The sequence below is a fragment of the Bombina bombina genome, chromosome 1, assembly GCF_027579735.1.
Source record: "Bombina bombina isolate aBomBom1 chromosome 1, aBomBom1.pri, whole genome shotgun sequence".
In the NCBI taxonomy this organism is placed as follows: Eukaryota; Metazoa; Chordata; class Amphibia; order Anura; family Bombinatoridae; genus Bombina; species Bombina bombina.
The window spans coordinates 51,595,689-51,613,381 of NC_069499.1; the positions used below are offsets into that span (position 1 = coordinate 51,595,689).

Here is a 17,693-nt window from a genome sequence, read left to right on the forward strand (position 1 = left end):
TAGACAATCATTATCAACTTGTCGCTCTTGCATTTGGCCTAGCGACAGCTCCAATAATTTTTTCAAAGGTTCTCGGTACCCTACTCTCTGTAATCAGAGAACAGGGTATTGCGGTGTTTCCTTATTTGGACGATATCTTGGTACTAGCTCAGTCTTTACATTCTGCCAAATCTCACACAAATCAACTAGTGTTGTTTCTTCAAAGACATTGTTGGAGGATCAATTTACCAAACAGTTCCTTGATTCCTCAGACAAGGGTCACCTTTTTAGGTTTCCAGATAGATTCAGTGTCCATGACTCTTTCTCTTTCTCTAACAGACAAGAGACAAATTAAATTGGTTTCAGCTTGTGGCTATGTGCATAGAAGTTTTTGGTTTCATGACTGCAGCATCGGACGCGATCCCCTTTGCTCGTTTTCGGTGATCCACGTTTCAATATAACGTACACTGTGGGCACACCACAGTAAAGCACCGAAGAAGATTCAATTTGATTACTATATATATAGAATGTATGAATTTTGACTATAGGTTCACATGAATTATTATTTAACACAACCCCAGTGGGCATATAATTAGAATATGTTTACCAGCAATCGGTATCTTTCCTTGCTAGTTATACATATACAGGGTAATTGACTAGGATATTTATATATGCTGTACTACTTTACAATAAAGGCAAGAGTAATTCATATATAGTACAGCCAAATGCATTACCAGGTTCTATCTCACAGTGTTGATTTTAATAATAGAATGTATTTGTTGTTGTGTGTTATATTTTGTTAAACCCATCTTAATGTAGACAATAAAGGTTATATTTTAATCAGTCCCATTAAGCACCGCCCTGTGAGTCTGGGCATTAGAGTGCTACATGTGCATTCTGTCCTGTGGAACACCTCTAGTTCCACAACTTTGTAGTATATATCCATTTCATGCACAAGCACCAACCCACTAATATTAAGTAATAAGGGTGTGGAACCATAGTAGGTCCTCACACAATACATTATAAACATTAAATAGAGTGGGGCACGCCTATAATAGTGCCATTATTAAATATCCCCCTTCTTTTATCCGGAGTCGGGTCAGGCCCTGCCTCAGAGAATCACAGCTCATTCTACTAGATTGGTTTCCACTTCGTGGGCTTTTAAAAATGAAGCTTCAGTTGATCAGATTTGCAAAGCAGCAACTTGGTCTTCTTTGCATAAATTTACTAAATTCTACCGTTTTGATGTATTTGCCTCTTCGGACCCAGTTTTTGGTAGAAACGTTCTTCAGGCAGCCGTTTCAGTTTGATTCCTCTGCTTATGTTTTAAGTTTTTTCTTTTCAATTATTAGAAAAACTTATTTTTTTGGATGTGGATTTAATTTTTTCAGCGGAAAAACATAATTTATGTAAGAACTTGCCTGATAAATTCATTTCTTTCATATTGACAAGAGTCCATGAGACCCACCCTTTTTATGGTGGTTATATTTTTTTGTATAAAGCACAATTATATTTCCAGTTCCTTTTTTGATGCTTTTTACTCCTTTTTCTATCACCCCACTACTTGGCTATTTGTTAAACTGAATTGTGGGTGTGGTGAGGTGTGTATTTATAGGCATTTTGAGGTTTGGGAAACTTTGACCCTCCTGGTAGGATTATATATCCCATACATCACTAGCTCATGGACTCTTGCCAATATGAAAGAAATTAATTTATCAGGTAAGTTCTTACACAAACTATGTTGTTTAATATATATTGAACCATATAGTGCCATTTAATACAATTTATCATTTATTTATAGATACTAAACATGAGTGTACGTCTAGCATCATACTTTAGAAAATGCCTTAAAAGTTAAATTTTTATGAGGGACTAGTAGTATCAATCAATGAAATATATATGTCTATATATATATATATAGTTACTATAATCGTATATGAAGATTAAGTCACAGCATTCCCATATGTCTGTAGGTAACTTGAGTTCAGATGCCTTATGTATATTGAACCTCAGCAGGTACCAATTTAACACTTAGACGATAAGGGCTGTCTGAGTATGTTTGTATATTCAGATATCAGTCCAGACTGGGCGACTGTTGTCTACAGGGATTCTTGTGATCTTCTAAGTAATGAATTTCTTAGGCTAAATTTAATTTAGAGATTTCAATCTGGGAAGGCTATACAACAATAATTCATTAGAAATTACCTCTCTTCTGAGACCGTGATCAATGGCTCTTGAGATGTGACATTATCTCTAATTTGGGACCAATGTTTGTTCTTTTTAGAAGTCCTGTCTATTTCTTTTGTTCTACAAGTCCTGTAGTTGAGGATAAAAGGGAGGGGTTGATATCACCCATTGCAGTGTTTGTTCACAATGCAGCTAAATCAATTCATAGTAGATATTAGCTAGATGATATATTGAATTTTGTGATATCCAATGCCACTCAGCCATATCCTGACAAGAATAAGCACTTAGAACTTAGTGTAGCTGCCCTCAAGGAGATAAGAGAGCTGACATTTTTTGAACTTAAGTTGCAGTCTTCCTCTACTGAGCTTGAGCAAAATAGAGGTACTGCTTCTCTTGCATTCTCTAATCCATAAGCCAGCTTAAGTTACTCTAGAGGATTTATGACATCAAGCTAGAGTTGCCTTCTTGTAGAGACTTCAGCCCCTCTTGTAGGGCTGTGACAGAAAGTAATGGACTCTGCATAAATGACAGAAAAAAAGACAGAAAAAAACGGATAAAAAATATTTTAAAAATGAGGAATAATGCATATGGCATGTCATTTTAAATACCTTTCTAATTTACTTTTATCGTCAAATTTGCTTTGTTTGCTTTGGTATTCTTTGTTGAAAACTAAACCTAGGTAGGCTCATATGCTAATTTCTAAGCCCTTGAAGGCCGCCTCTTGTCTGAATGCATTTGTCAGTTTTTAACAGCTAGATGGCGTTAGTTGATGTGTGCCTTATAGAGTACATTGTGCTCACGCCTGTGGAGTTACTTATGAGAGGACACTGATTTGAAATGCAAATCTGACAAAATAAGGGGGCAGTCTGCAGAGGCTTAGATACATGGTAATCACAGAAGTAAAAAGTATATTAATATAACCGTGTAGGTTATACAAAACTGGGAATGGGTAATAAAGGGATTATCTATCTTTTAAAGCAATACAAATTTTGGTGTAGACTGTCCCTTTAAGTATAACCAACTGTTTAGTGCTTGCTTTGTTACAACAATGAAACAGGCTGCTTTATATCCCTTTAAGCACATCAGTATTAAATATTAAATATTAAAAAGAGGAGAGAACATCAAACTTGTAGAGCTTGAACTCCAGAACATAGTGAAGGCCATCTCATTTAGACTCCTCCCGTGTGATCCTTGGTTAGATTTGGTGAATCATGCCCACTGTGCAAAGTAGAATGATTTTGATTGGTGTATATTTGAGAGTTTCTGTTTAGATGTAAATAAATCGATGTGGTCTGGCATGGGTGACGTTCTTTTTCACACCGTAAAGATCAGTCAAGGCCACTTTCCAAGTCATGCCTGTTTTTTCCCTGTCTAGACTAAACTGCAATGGTTACGGGAAGAGGTGAAAGAGCGGGATGGGAGAGAGCGGAAGGTCCGACGCCAGCTCCAGCAAAGCAGAGAGCAGCTGAAGGAGCAGAAACTAAGCAAGGATTCTGAGCGGGAGTCCCTCTACCAACAGATAGTAAATCTTGAGCAGCAGCTTGAGGAGGCTCAGAGGGAGAAGAAGAGTAAGTACCTTGTGTTTGTAACAAACCTGAGGAAGTCTAAGCAATCAGTAGATGTTACTGCCTGATACGATTCTGAGTGAGACATATTGTGACGCTCATTATGATCACATTTCAAAGATCTCCATAAGTATTGATAGTGCTTGTAGCAGTCAAATACATTATTTTGGAAAAGCAAAAAATAAACAGTATAGCTAAACTATATACAAGCTTCATTATGTTTTGGTTTATATAATAATAACGAAGTCGCTTCATTTTGATTTAAAATTAATTGTTCACTGTTTTTTTTAATATTTAAAAAGACATTTAAGTTTTTTTTTCTTTGTATTTAAAAATGGAGATGTATTTTCTACTCTCATTAAGAAGCAGGATTGTTATGTTTAATCTCTTTAAAATATTTTTAAATATTTAAGAATTCGAAAATGAAAATATTTTATGTACCAACATAGGAGGAATCATTTGCTTAGCTAAATCATTTCTGAACACCTGCATTCTTATCTGAAGACAATTTTTGTTTAATACTTTATTATGAAGGAAAACTGAAACAAAGTTTGTTTAAAAAAAAAAAAAAAAAAAAAAAGCGTTTTGATTTAGATCCGAGCATTTGATTCTTAATGTTAGTGAAAAAAAAAAAGAAAATGATGTATTACGGTGACTAAGCTATTCTTCATATATATTGTCATTTCCCTTTTTATCCAGAGTATAAGAATTGTATAGTATAAGAGAAATGGCGCTGAGAAGGCTCAAACTACTTTTCACTATAGTACTGAAAAAGGGAAAACCAAAACAAATTACAGTAGAATAACAACAGTGTTTATTATGAACGTATTGCAATAACACATCTGTGTATTACAGTACAGTAACACAAGGCAGTGATTAAACTATAAACACATTACTTATCTTCGGGTTTTGTAGAAGGCATTAATAACGTTCAATGGCAAACAGCAGGCATGTTATCACAACAGCGCTGAGTGGAACACAGGTTCTGTATGAAACTTCTCTGTTACCCGCAGACTCTCCTGTCCCCCTCTATCCCATTCTAATAATTAAACCTTTCAAAAGGCGTGTCTAACGTTAAATCAATAATATTATATCATTTAGCAAGCATTTTAGTAACAAATTATTTTGATTGTTTCATTATGTGTATGCTGCAATTTTAATGTATTGTATTATCTACGCTCAATTTTGTTTTTTTAAATTATGAATGTTATTTTAATTTTAATTTCTGGGTTGTCCCAGAGTTGATTTCAGAAGGAGATATTAAAGGGACATAATACTCATATGCTAAATCACTTGAAACTGATGCAGTATAACTGTAAAAAGCTGACAGGAAAATATCATCTAAGCATCTCTATGTAAAAAAGGAAGATATTTTACCTCACAATCTCCTCAGCTCACCAGAGTAAGTGCTGTGTAAAAAGTTATAATTCAGCTGCTGGCCAGCTGCAGGTAAAAAAAAAAAAAATAACAAAAAGGAAGAAATGAGGTTATGAACTCTTTTTTTACTGTGATCTCATGAGATTGGACTTAACTCTCATGAGATTTCATAGTAAACGTCCTTAAACTGAATAGGGAAATAACATGAGTGTGCACGATGCTCACTCCCTTGCCTGTCCCGGGACAGACATACTGATAAGCTGCTTAAAATCCTTTGCAATGGGGTTTGAATACTTAGGACATTTTGAGGTACAATATCTTTCTTTTCTTCTACAAGATACGACGAGTCCACGGATTTCATCCTTGTGGGATATTAACCTCCTGCTAACAGGAAGTGGCAAAGAGCACCACAGCAGAGCTGTATATATAGCTCCTCCCTTCCCTCCACCCCCAGTCATTCTCTTTGCCTGTGTTAGTAATAGGAAGAGGTAAAGTGAGGTGTTAGTTTTAGATTCTTCAATCAAGAAGTTTTTTATATTAAATGGTACCGGTGAGTACTATTTTACTCAGGTAGATATGGAAAGAAGATTTCTGCCCTGAGGTTGATGATCTTAGCAGATGTAACTAAGATCCATGTTGGTTCCCACGGAGCTTCTGAAGGTAATGCAAGAGAAATCTTCAGTGAGAACGGTGTCATGCTACAAGCAGCATTGAGGTATGTTCAGTCTTTTATTTCTGAGGAGACTTTGTATATCAGAACTGGCTGACATCCTTTCCCTGCAAGGGAAGGGGTAAGCAGTAGACCTGTACACTGAGGGTGTTACTGAAGATCCTGTGTTTATACATATTGATTTGACACTGTATTGGGCTGGACTCAGCTTGGGAGGCAGCTTGACATTATATATTTTATTTCAAAGTCAGTTGGACTGCAGTTTTTTTATTAAGAGATTCTAAGGGGACCACATGGCTTATCTTTCAAAACTGGTTCCCATGCGGTTAGACAGAGTTTTAGGACAACGTCCATGATGGGCGGGGCCTATTTCACGCTCTCAGACACGCAGTTTAATCTGACTGAGAAGGCAGTAGGCATTGGCTCCGGTGGGGGCTAACATTGTGTTCTGTTCACTGGATCATTGTCGAGTCATTTTGCAGTACCCTGGGGGCAGGTAGGCGCCACAGAGGTGCAGGGGTCATTTTTTCTGTCAAAACTCATTTTTTTGGTTAAAATGTCTCTTAGAGGGTAAATTCACCTTTTGCTTATAGGATGCAATAATTTTTGGGCCAATCGAATATATATATTTAATTGTGTAGCGTTTATTAACGTTTTAGGCAGTCTGAGAAAAAATTGTGCGCTTTTTATTTCTTAAAGGCGCAGTACACATTTTTCTAAAAGTTGTTTAAATCAATAAATAAGGTGATCTACGACTATTGTGGTTATTACTAGTCTGTTCAACATGTCTGACATTGAGGAAACTAATTGTTCTATGTGTTTAGAAGCCATTGTGGTACCCCCTCTTACTTTGTGTACCTCTTGTACTGAAAGGGCCTTACAATGTAAAAAGCATATTTTAGGTAATGAAAGTGTGCCTAAGGATGATTCTCAGTCTGAAGAGAATCAGGATATGCCATCTAATTCTCCCCAAGTTAGAGGGAAGGGAGGAGTATACCGTTCTCTCCTCTTCCTAATTTCAAGAAAATATATCCCATATCAGACACCAATCGGGACTCTTGGCAGTCGGTCCCTAAGGTGGAGGGAGCTATTTCTACCCTGGCTAAGCGTACAACTATACCTATTGAAGACAGTTGTGCTTTCAAAGACCCTATGGATAAGAAGTTAGAGGGTCTTCTAAAGAAATTATTTATTCATCAGGGTTTCCTGTTACAATCAACAGCTTGCATTGTTCCAGTTACTACTGCAGCAGCTTTTTGGTTAGATGCTCTAGAAGAGTCTCTGAAGGTTGATACCCCTTTAGAGGACATTTTAGATAGAATTAAGGCTCTCAAGCTAGCTAATTCTTTTATTACAGATGCCGCCTTTCAAATTGCTAAGTTGGCGGCGAAAAATGCAGGATTTGCCATTTTGGCGCGTAGAGCGTTATGGTTAAAATCGTGGTCTGCTGATGTGTCCTCTAAATCTAAGCTCTTAGCTATTCCTTTCAAAGGGAAGACCCTATTCGGGCCTGAGTTAAAGGAAATCATTTCTGACATTACTGGAGGTAAAGGTCACGTTCTACCTCAGGATAAGTCTGTTAAGATGAGGGGTAAACAGAATAATTTTCAAATTTTAAAGGAGTACCCTCTGCTTCCTCTTCCTCCACAAAGCAGGAAGGAAATTTTGCTCAGTCCAAGTCAGTCTGGAGATCTAACCAGTCTTGGAACAAGGGTAAACAACCCAAAAAGCCCGCTGCTGCTACAAAGACAGCATGAAGGGGCGGCCCCCGATCCGGGACCGGATCTAGCAGGGGGCAGACTTTCTTTCTTTGCCCAGGCTTGGTCAAGAGATGTTCAGGACCCCTGGGCACTGGAAATTGTGACCCACGGGTATCAACTGGAATTCAGGGATTTTCTCCCAAGAGGGAGATTTCTTCTTTCACAATTGTCTGTAGACCAGATAAAAAGAGAGGCGTTCTTACGTTGTGTAAAAGACCTCTCCACTATGGGAGTAATTTGTCCCGTTCCAAGACTAGAACAGGGACAGGGATTTTACTCAAATCTTTTCGCTGTTCCCAAAAAAGAGGGAACGTTCAGACCTATTTTAGACCTCAAGAGTCTAAACAAGTTTCTCAGAGTTCCATCCTTCAAGATGGAGACCATCCGAACAATTTTACCAATGATCCAGGAGGGTCAATATATGACTACCGTGGACTTGAAGAATGCATACCTTCATATTCCTATTCACAAGGATCATCATTAGTTCCTAAGGTTTGCCTTCCTGGATAAACATTTCCAGTTTGTGGCTCTTCCCTTCGGGTTGGCCACAGCACCCAGGATCTTCACGAAAGTTCTAGGCGCCTTATCTGGACGATATTTTGATTCAGGCGTCAAGTTATCAGCTGAAGAAATCTCATACAGACACAACGTTGTCTTTTCTGAGAACTCACGGATGGAAGGTGAACCTATAAAAGAGTTCACTAGTTCCACGGACAAGGGTTCCCTTCTTGGTAGCCATGAAGATATTTCTGACGGAGCTCAGAAAATCAAAGATTCTAAATACTTGCCGAGCCCTTCAGTCCAATCCTTGGCCATCAGTGGCTCAGTGTATGGAGGTAATTGGATTAATGGTAGCAGCAATGGACATCATTCCGTTTGCTCGTTTTCATCTCAGACCACTGCAGCTGTGCATGCTCGGACAATGGAATGGGGACTATGCGAATTTATCTCCTCAGATAAATCTGGATCAAGATACCATATACTCTCTTCTTTGGTGGTTGTCACCGGATCATCTGTCCCTGGGGACGTGTTTCCGCAGACCCTTGTGGGTGATAGTGACAACGGACACCAGCCTACTGGGCTAGGGTGCAGTCTGGAATTCCCTGAAGGCTCAGGGTGTTTGGACTCAAGTGGAGTCTCTACTTCCAATCAATATTCTAGAATTGAGAGCAATATTCATTGCGCTTCAGGCATGGCCTCAGTTGGCTTCCACCAAATTCATCAGATTCCAGTCGGACAATATCACGACTGTGGCTTATGTCAATCATCAGGGAGGAACGAGGAGTTCCTTGGCGATGATAGAAGTATCCAAGATAATTCGATGGGCGGAGGCCCACTCTTGTTATCTGTCGGCAATCTACATCCTAGGAGTAGAGAACTGGGAAGCTGATTTTCTAAGTCGACAGAATTTTCATCCGGGGGAGTGGGAACTCCACTCGGAGGTGTTCGCCTCACTGATTCTCCGATGGGGCAGACCGGAATTGGATCTGATGGCATCTCGACAGAATGCCAAGCTTCCAAGATATGGATCCAGGTCGAGGGATCCTCAGGCCGAACTGATAGATGCCTTGGCAGTGCCTTGGTCATTCAGCCTAGCTTATGTTTTTCCGCCATTTCCTCTCCTTCCACGCGTGATTGCTCAGATCAAATAGGAGAGAGCTTCTGTAATTCTGATCGCGCTTGAGTGGCCACGCAGGACTTGGTATGCGGATCTAGTGGACATGTCCACTCTGCCACCGTGGAAACTTCCATTGAGACAGGACCTTCTCATTCAAGGACCTTTCCAACATCCAAATCTTAGTTCTCTGCAGCTGACTGCTAGGAGATTGAACGCTTGATTTTATCTAAGCGGGGTTTCTCAGATTCGGTCATTGATACTTTGATACAGCCACGTAAGCCTGTCACTAAAAGATCTATCATAAGATATGGCGTAAATATCTTTTTAGGTGTGAATCCAAGGGCTACTCATGGAGTAAAGTTAGGATTCCCAGGATTTTGTCTTTTCTCCAAGAAGGATTGGAGAAAGGGTTATCAGCGAGTTCCTTAAAGGGACAGATTTCTGCTTTGTCAATTTTGCTACACAAACGTTTAGCAGATGTTCCAGATGTTCAGCCTTTTTGTCAGGCTCTATCTAGAATTAAGCCTGTATTTAGACCAATTGCTCCACCTTGGAGTTTGAATTTAGTTCTTAGAGTTCTTCAAGGGGTTCCGTTTAGGTCTCTGTCTTGTCCCTCCCGTTTCATCCGTGTCCTGTAGCTTTGGTATTGTATCCCACAAGTAAGGATGAAATTCGTGGACTCGTCGTATCTTGTAGAAGAAAAGTAAATTCATGCTTACCTGATAAATTAATTTCTTCTACGATACGAGTCCACGGCCCTCCCTGTCATTTTTCAGACAGATTTAGATTATATTTTATTTTTTACTACTTCAGTCACCTCTGCACCTTTAGCTTTTCCTTTCTCTTCCTAAACCTCCGGTCGAATGACTGGGGGTGGAGGGAAGGGAGGAGCTATATATACAGCTGTGGTGCTCTTTGCCACTTCCTGTTAGCAGGAGGTTAATATCCCACAAGTAAGGATGAAATCCGTGGACTCGTCGTATCGTAGAAGAAATTAATTTATCAGGTAAGCATAAATTTACTTTTTTACATAGAGATGTTTAGGTGCTATTTTCTAGTCAGCTTTTTACAGCTATACTGCATCACTTCCAAGTGTTTCAACATTTGGGTATCATGTCCTTTAAATAATGTAGGGGATAGACAATAAGTAATTCTTCTCACAACCTATACAGTATGTATACATACATAGTGTGTATGTGAATATATAAAACATATATAGCTCACATATATGCCTTTAAGAGTATAAGCCTTGTGCGGAGCATGTGCAGGAATTCACATAATATACGTAAATGCATTTGTGATTGGCTGTTGGATGTCACATGATACTGGAGAAGTGGAAACAGATATAACTTTGACATGTCAGAAAAATATCTACTACTCATATGAAGCTCAGACTAAGTGCTATTGCATTGTCTTTTTATCATGCATTTGTTGTTTTATGCAAATCTACTGGTCCTTTAAGTGTTTTTCACTTTGCTTTCCTGTTCTCTGCTCAAGCAAATGTTCTTATCTAGATGGGGATGTGACATTCCAATAGGAGATGGTGTCAGGCATTAACCTGACGTTTGTCATAGGATCACTTATTGGCTATAACAAGTCTCTAACAATGTTCATCATTTTCCAAAGGATTCCTTCTCTGTGATGCACGTTGAACAATGGCCCAGCAAAAATGGATAATTGATCCAAACTTCAGTATTTAAAGATTCCCTGTAACCATATATTTTTTTTTTTTTTTTTAAATGACTGCACTTTTGGGCTTAGTTGTTACAATAACGGGTGCACTAGGATCTGAGGGAACAGTCAGACAAGCCAAGAACATAACAGCTTTTTTTTACTTGATGTAGTAGCTAAACTATGTCAATAATACCCCCCCCCCCCTTAATTTGTCTATTCATACAAAGAGATTGCCTGTAACCAGCTAAAGAACTATTTTTGTGAAGTCTACTTAAAGGGACAGTCTAGACCCAAAACATAATTTTGATTATTTGTTGCATGCCAGAGAAGCATCCGGCAACTGGCCCCACATCTAAAAGCTTGTAAGAAGTACACGAAACATTTAAATATTCATCATTTGTTTGGAGCTTAAAATGACCACTAAGCTCTGCCCACCTATTGTGTGTATATTTTGGTACGTCAAGTTTCTCCAATCACAAGCGACTTGTTTGTGCATGGGCAATTTGAAAAAGCTAACTGAATAATATTAAATGTGCACCGCTAAACTGTCATACAGGAAAACTGCTAACTGGACAAGAAGAAAGCTGTGGGTGGAGCTTGACGGTAATTTTTGGCTGCTAACAAATGATGATTATTTAAGTTTCATGTACTTCTTACAAGCTTAGATGTGAAACCCGTTGCAAGATACTTGTCTGGTATGTAACCATAAGTAATAAAGAATAAGTATTGGGTCTAAACTGTCTCTTTAAATGGACATTGCACTGTAAAGTTTCCTTAATGTGTTCACAGTGATCCATTTAACCTGTTGGAGTGTATTCATTTCTTTACAAATAGTTACTTTACTTTTATTTTTTCATTTTAAATTGTTGTTTTTGCCTGTTGAAACAATCCTCTATACTGAAAATGTAAATTCTGCAATATTGGCTATAGAAGAGCTATGAAATGGTGTTTCTGCGTTTGCTATGAATAACTTAACTTGTATCCACTGCTTTCCTCTTTAAACCTACCCAGTATCTGTTGACAAAGTCTAGGTGAGTAATATTCATGAAAAACCTGTGGATAAGGAAGTATGTGTTTTATTTATATATTTAATTACACATACTGGCTTTATCAGATTATAGGCAGAGGGTATAATTACCATAAAAACTAGGCTATAAATTAAACAAAGGGCCAAACTCCAGAAGATAATTTGTTTATAAGATAGTTTTTTTTCAGTTTCATTATTGAGCACCATAGGCTTAGCTGAAACTAACCCTTTAACATGCTACTGCCGACTTCTGATGGGCAACAAGGTCAAGTGGCTACAAGTAACATATTACTAGCTAACATATATTCCTTGGTGCCCACCCTATCTAGTTTCACTAGGACAGTGTTCAGTAAAATATATTTCTCCTTAATGGGTTTCCATGACTTGAACAGTAAAACATGTATGGTATATTGTTTCATTAGGTTTATTTTTTAATATGAATTAACTGGTTTTGCTTGTTGAAACCACAACCCATTAAAATGGTCTGGCAGGTTTATTAATTCTCCTTACATTATCAGTCTTTATATATACACACACACAGTCTCCCTTATGTTAGCAAATTTAAAGGGGCATGAAACCCCAAAATTTTCTTTCATGAATCAGTTAGAGAATACAATGTTAAATGACTTTCTAATTTACTTCTATTATTTAATTTACTTCCTTCACTTGTTTTCTTTTGCTGAAATGTTTATCTAGGCAAACTGAGGAGCAGCAGAGAACCTAGGTTCTAGCTGCTGATTGGTGCCTGCATATATATATATATATATATATATATATATATATCGAGTGTGATTGGCTCAGTTAGAAACCATTACTGCATTGCTGCTCCTTCAACAAATGATACCAATAGAATGTAACAAATTAGATAATATAAGTAAATTAGAAAGTTGTTATTAAATTGTATTCTCTATCTAAATCATGAAAAAAAAATTGGGGTTTCATGTCCCTTTAACAAAGTCCTCCCCGACCCTTTATTGCTCACGCTACATATTGTTCTATAAGCCTGGTTTCCCACATTTAGTACAAAGGAAGCTTCTTTATTTAGTTTTTATAAATGTTGCAGGAACTAATATTTTGACAATTCTACGTCAGCAGACAGCAGAACAGATATTTTATATTATTTTCTTTGGGCAAGAAACAAGTTTTTCTTCGTATTGCTCACTGTGGCTGAACAACACCTCACAAAATTCCTTGGTAAGCAAAAACAAAAAAATGTTTTACAGAGTTATTTTAGGAAAATCTTAAATTGTCTCCAGACTATAACGTGGCTATAATGATCATTTTCAGTTTATCAGATTATATGAACGGTTTTAGGAATACATGCAGATTCTTGCTTACTCAGGAGGGGACACACTATCAATGTCACTAAATCCCGACCATTCCAGCTGGCATTTTGCACCATTCAGTTCAGTCATTTCTCATTCCCTTTTGATAGATGATAGAGGGTCCTTTTTATAGATTGTGTTGGCCGGTAATACCCAGATGTAGCATGGGCTTATGGATATCCAATGGTCACTACTAATATCTAGTCTGTTCTATAAATCAGCCACCTACCCTTTCTAAAAAATTGTTTCTGTAAATGACTTCTGAACCTTCTACCCTCTACCTCAATATCATGACCCCATGCCCTTTTGTTACCTTCTTTGTCAATAAAACGCATTCATCTTGGCACAACGGTAAGGTGTAAGAAATTACTTTTCATATTATGAATTAAAGGGACATGAAACCCACATGTTTTTCTTTTATGATTTAGAAGGAGCATGCCATTTTAAACAACTTTCCAATTTACTTCTATTATCTAATTTGCTTACTTATCTTGCTTTCCTTTGTTGAAAAGCATATCTAAATAGGCTCAGTAGCTGCTGATTGGTGGCTGCACATAGATGCCTTGTGTGATTGGCTCACCCATGTACATTGCTATATCTTTAACTAAGGATATCTGAAGAATGAAACAAATTAAATAATAGAATATTGTTTAAAATTGTATTCTCTACCTGAATCATGAAAGAAAAAAATTTGGGTCTAAAAATAATGTTGGTGAGCCATTACAATGCTACCTTTGAAAATGCTGTATCTAAACATAAAACTCTCCTTTGATTCCCACTGTTTAAACCCCCGGCCGCCTCCGTTGTGAAGCTTTTTTCTTCTTCACAGGCGGGTTGCACACAGGCGGGTTGCACACAGGCGGGTTGCACACAGGCGGGTTGCACACAGGCGGGTTGCACACAGGCGGGTTGCACACAGGCGGGTTGCACACAGGCGGGTTGCACACAGGCGGGTTATACACAGGCGGGTTATACAGCCCTTTGCAAGTGCACCACCTGCCCTATATATTACATTGCGCTTTCACATTGCTTCTGCAATTCATTACTTACTACTGTGAAGACTGGACAAATAGGAGCAGCAGCCAGTTGTGCAAGAGTGCGCTGTCATAGGTTCATAGGGGGGCGCACTTGCTATTTCCTTTACCACTTGTTCATCAATTGATGAATAAAAAGCTGGGGGTTTAAACAAGGGAAATCAAACATGAGGTTTATGCTAAAATAGCACATTTTAATAAGGTGAAATTGTAATTAATTATTTTTATTTCATAACATGAAAAGTATTTTGTACACTTCACCATCACTTGAACATTTAATCTCTTAATAATGTGTGTAATCAGAGGATAATAAAATAAAATTACAATACCCGTTCATGATTTATTTTTCATGCTTTTGCTGTCAAATACCTCTGAAAGTGTTCGAATCTCTCCAGAAAGGCTATAAATATACCTGAGCATGCAACATTCTACACAGTGATTGGTTAGATCAGAACACAAGCTCGTTTACATCTTTCTTTAACTGGCCATGGCTGGGAAAAGTAGCAACATGGATTCTGCCAGGCTTTTAAAAATAAAAGTATACTTGAACTCCTTTGTTTTCTAAATGATTTAAAACCTTTTTTTTTAAATATAGCTTCTCATTGCTGATATATGCTGTTATTTAAATGGCCCTTTAACAGACTTGAAGACTTAGACTACGCTATCATCTCTCTCCCTTCTCTCCTCTACGCTGTGCATATTAAAGTCCTGACGTCTTTTACTTGTACGTTTTTTAAGTCTGGAGATTTTGTGTCCAGAACTTTATGAACTATTAAAGGGATATTAAACCCCAACATTTATTTTTCATGGTTCAAATAGAGCAGCAATTTTAAGCAACTTTAAAATTTACTCCTATTAGCAATTTTTCTTCGTTCTCTTGGTATCTTTATTTTGAAAGCTGGAATTTAATTTTAGTTTTTGATTCAGCACCTGGGTAGCACTTGCTGATTGGTGTAGCCAATGTAGCCACCAATCAGCAAGCGCTACCCAGGGTTCTGAACCAAAAATGGTCCGGCTCCTAACGTTAAATTATTGCTTTTTCAAATAAAGATACCAAGAGAACAAAGAAAAATTGATAGTAGAAGTAAATTTGAAAGTTGCTTAAAATTGCATGCTTTATCTAAATCACGAAAGAAAAAAAAAATTGGGTTTAATATCCCATTACAGTGGGATAAATGACCTAAATGTGTTTTCTGCTAAAACCTCTTTGGGTTTCTACTTCCTAAATGCATAATTTTATCCTTTTGTAATGTTAAAGGTTTCATCCCGCTCACTGTCACATACGCTGTTGTTTATTTAAGTAACGCTACTCATTCGATCCAAACAAATTAGGTCTTTCCTAATTCCTAGCTGGCCTTCCTCCTTGCAGTGCATATCTACTGCAGCATAAAGCAGAATCCTTTGCCCGCCCTTTTGGTCAGTGTCTTTCAGCTACCCATGGTCTGTGGTTTTCATCAGCCAGTAGTTAGGTAATAGCTCAGATCACAACATGGCAGTGTAACACAGCAGGGTGGCGCAAGCCGCTCGGACTCACTAATTGCATATTGTTTCCAGCACACTGGCTTTCTGTAAATACATTTGCGGAAATGTTATGACTCATACTATGGGTTACTGCTTTTCTATAGCCTGCTACTGTATAGAGCTGTCTGCAGACAAAAGATCGAGTGCTTATATGTGCAGTATTTATGTACCAGTTTATATATCACCTGTGCAACCCTGTATATATCATTATAGCCTTCAAATATTTCAGGATCCAGATTACCTGCCATCAATCTTTTTTTGCAGTCCAGGAGGAAACCTCCTTATTTATAAAGATGTGTGTTTTAAAAATATATAATCAGTGTGCAAGAAGTATGCAATATTTATGTGTGTGTTTTTGTTTTTTGTTAAATATCTAAGATCTGTGATATCTGCAACACCAGCAAGTGGTGCTAAATTCTAAGTCTTGTCCCCAAACAAGAAACAGACTCCAATAAAAAGTAATCCTCTTTGTTCACATAAATGATATCTAAAGAGTATAACATATCTATATGATTGCTCAGCTAAAAAGCATTTCTGCCCCTTTTCAAGTCATTTATTTACCCCTCCCCTAGCAGTAACAAGTGAATAACAGCCTACTAATTCCATATGAATGAGTATATATTTAACTTCCCTTTTTTCTTTAATTAAACCTTAAAAATGGTGGTTTTTCCAGACTCTGAGAACTGGAAGTGCACACTTAATATTTGTACAATAATAACCCTGCTACATATTTGTCCAAAATAAACCTCCGGAAAGGTGATTAGATACTACAGAACAATGCATGTTTTGCTAACAAACTGACAGCGGCTATTAGTATCTACCCTAGTTACGCCAGCAATCAAGGTGTTACTGAGTTCAGCCGGTATGTAAATTTATTGAAAGACTGCAGAAAAGTCTTGTAATTACATGGTGTTTTTAATGCAGAGAATATTCAAATACAAACAAGTTTCTCTACTTCTCTTTTATCTAATTGCTCTCTAATTCCACTCTTTTGTCATTGCACTAAGGCACTAGCTATGTGACTAGCAGATGATTTCATTACAATGCACTGCCTCTTGTTCTGATCAACTTATACTGCAAATCTGGCCTTGTAAAGCACAATTTAATATCTATCCCCAGGAGTCCATGTAATGAAAAAGCCTATTAGCCAAATAAAGAAAACATAAAATGATAATCAGGCAAATGAGAGAAACCTAATCCACCATTGTGTCAAATTGTTCATTTATTATTAACCCCTTTATGATGAAAGCACTTACCATTACAATAACAATATTTTTTTCTCATTTTATGTTGTTACAAAGTGTAATGTTGTGTATATCTGTGTCACAGAGAGACTTGAATGATATCAGTTTAGTTCTGGTTGGTCCACAGTACTGCAAACAAAAACATTGAGGAATCCAGTCTACAGCCAATATCTATTCAGCTAAAAACTGATTGTATATTATTATTTTATTGGGCTTACAAGTAGATTGAGATCTAACAGTGGCCTTGATATATTTGTATTACTGGATTACCCACAGCTGGTAAAATGATGTTATGAACGCCAGTAGCCAACATATAAATCGTACAAAGAAAGACTCTTTGATCTAAATATGTATAATTTAGAGGACAGAAGGGAAAGAGGTGACATTCTAGAAACCTTTAAATCTATTTAAGGACTTATTGGGACAGTCAAGTCCAAAATAAACTTTCATGATTCAGATAGAGCATGTAATTTTAAACAACTTTCCAATTTACTTTTATCACTAATTTTGCTTTGTTCTCTTGGTATTCTTAGCTGAAAGCTAAACCTAGGTAGGCTCATATGCTAATTTCTGAGACCTTGAAGTCTGCCTCTTATTTAAATGCATTTTGTCAGTTTTTTACTACTAGAGGACATTAGTTCAAGTGTGTCATATAGCTAACGTGCTCACGCACATGGATATTCCTAGAAGGCAGCACTGATTAGCTAAAATG

General features: G+C 37.4%; 1 protein-coding gene across 1 annotated transcript in view; it reads left to right on the forward strand.

The window, feature by feature from the left end:
* The window catches only part of CEP128 (centrosomal protein 128), a 667,652-nt gene that overhangs the window by 317,429 nt on the left and 332,530 nt on the right, over window positions 1-17,693 (forward strand). Inside the window, exon 20 of the mRNA XM_053697350.1 lies at window positions 3,542-3,734. Within this exon, the coding sequence (XP_053553325.1) occupies window positions 3,542-3,734 (193 nt within the window). The remainder of the gene's footprint in view (window positions 1-3,541; window positions 3,735-17,693) is intronic.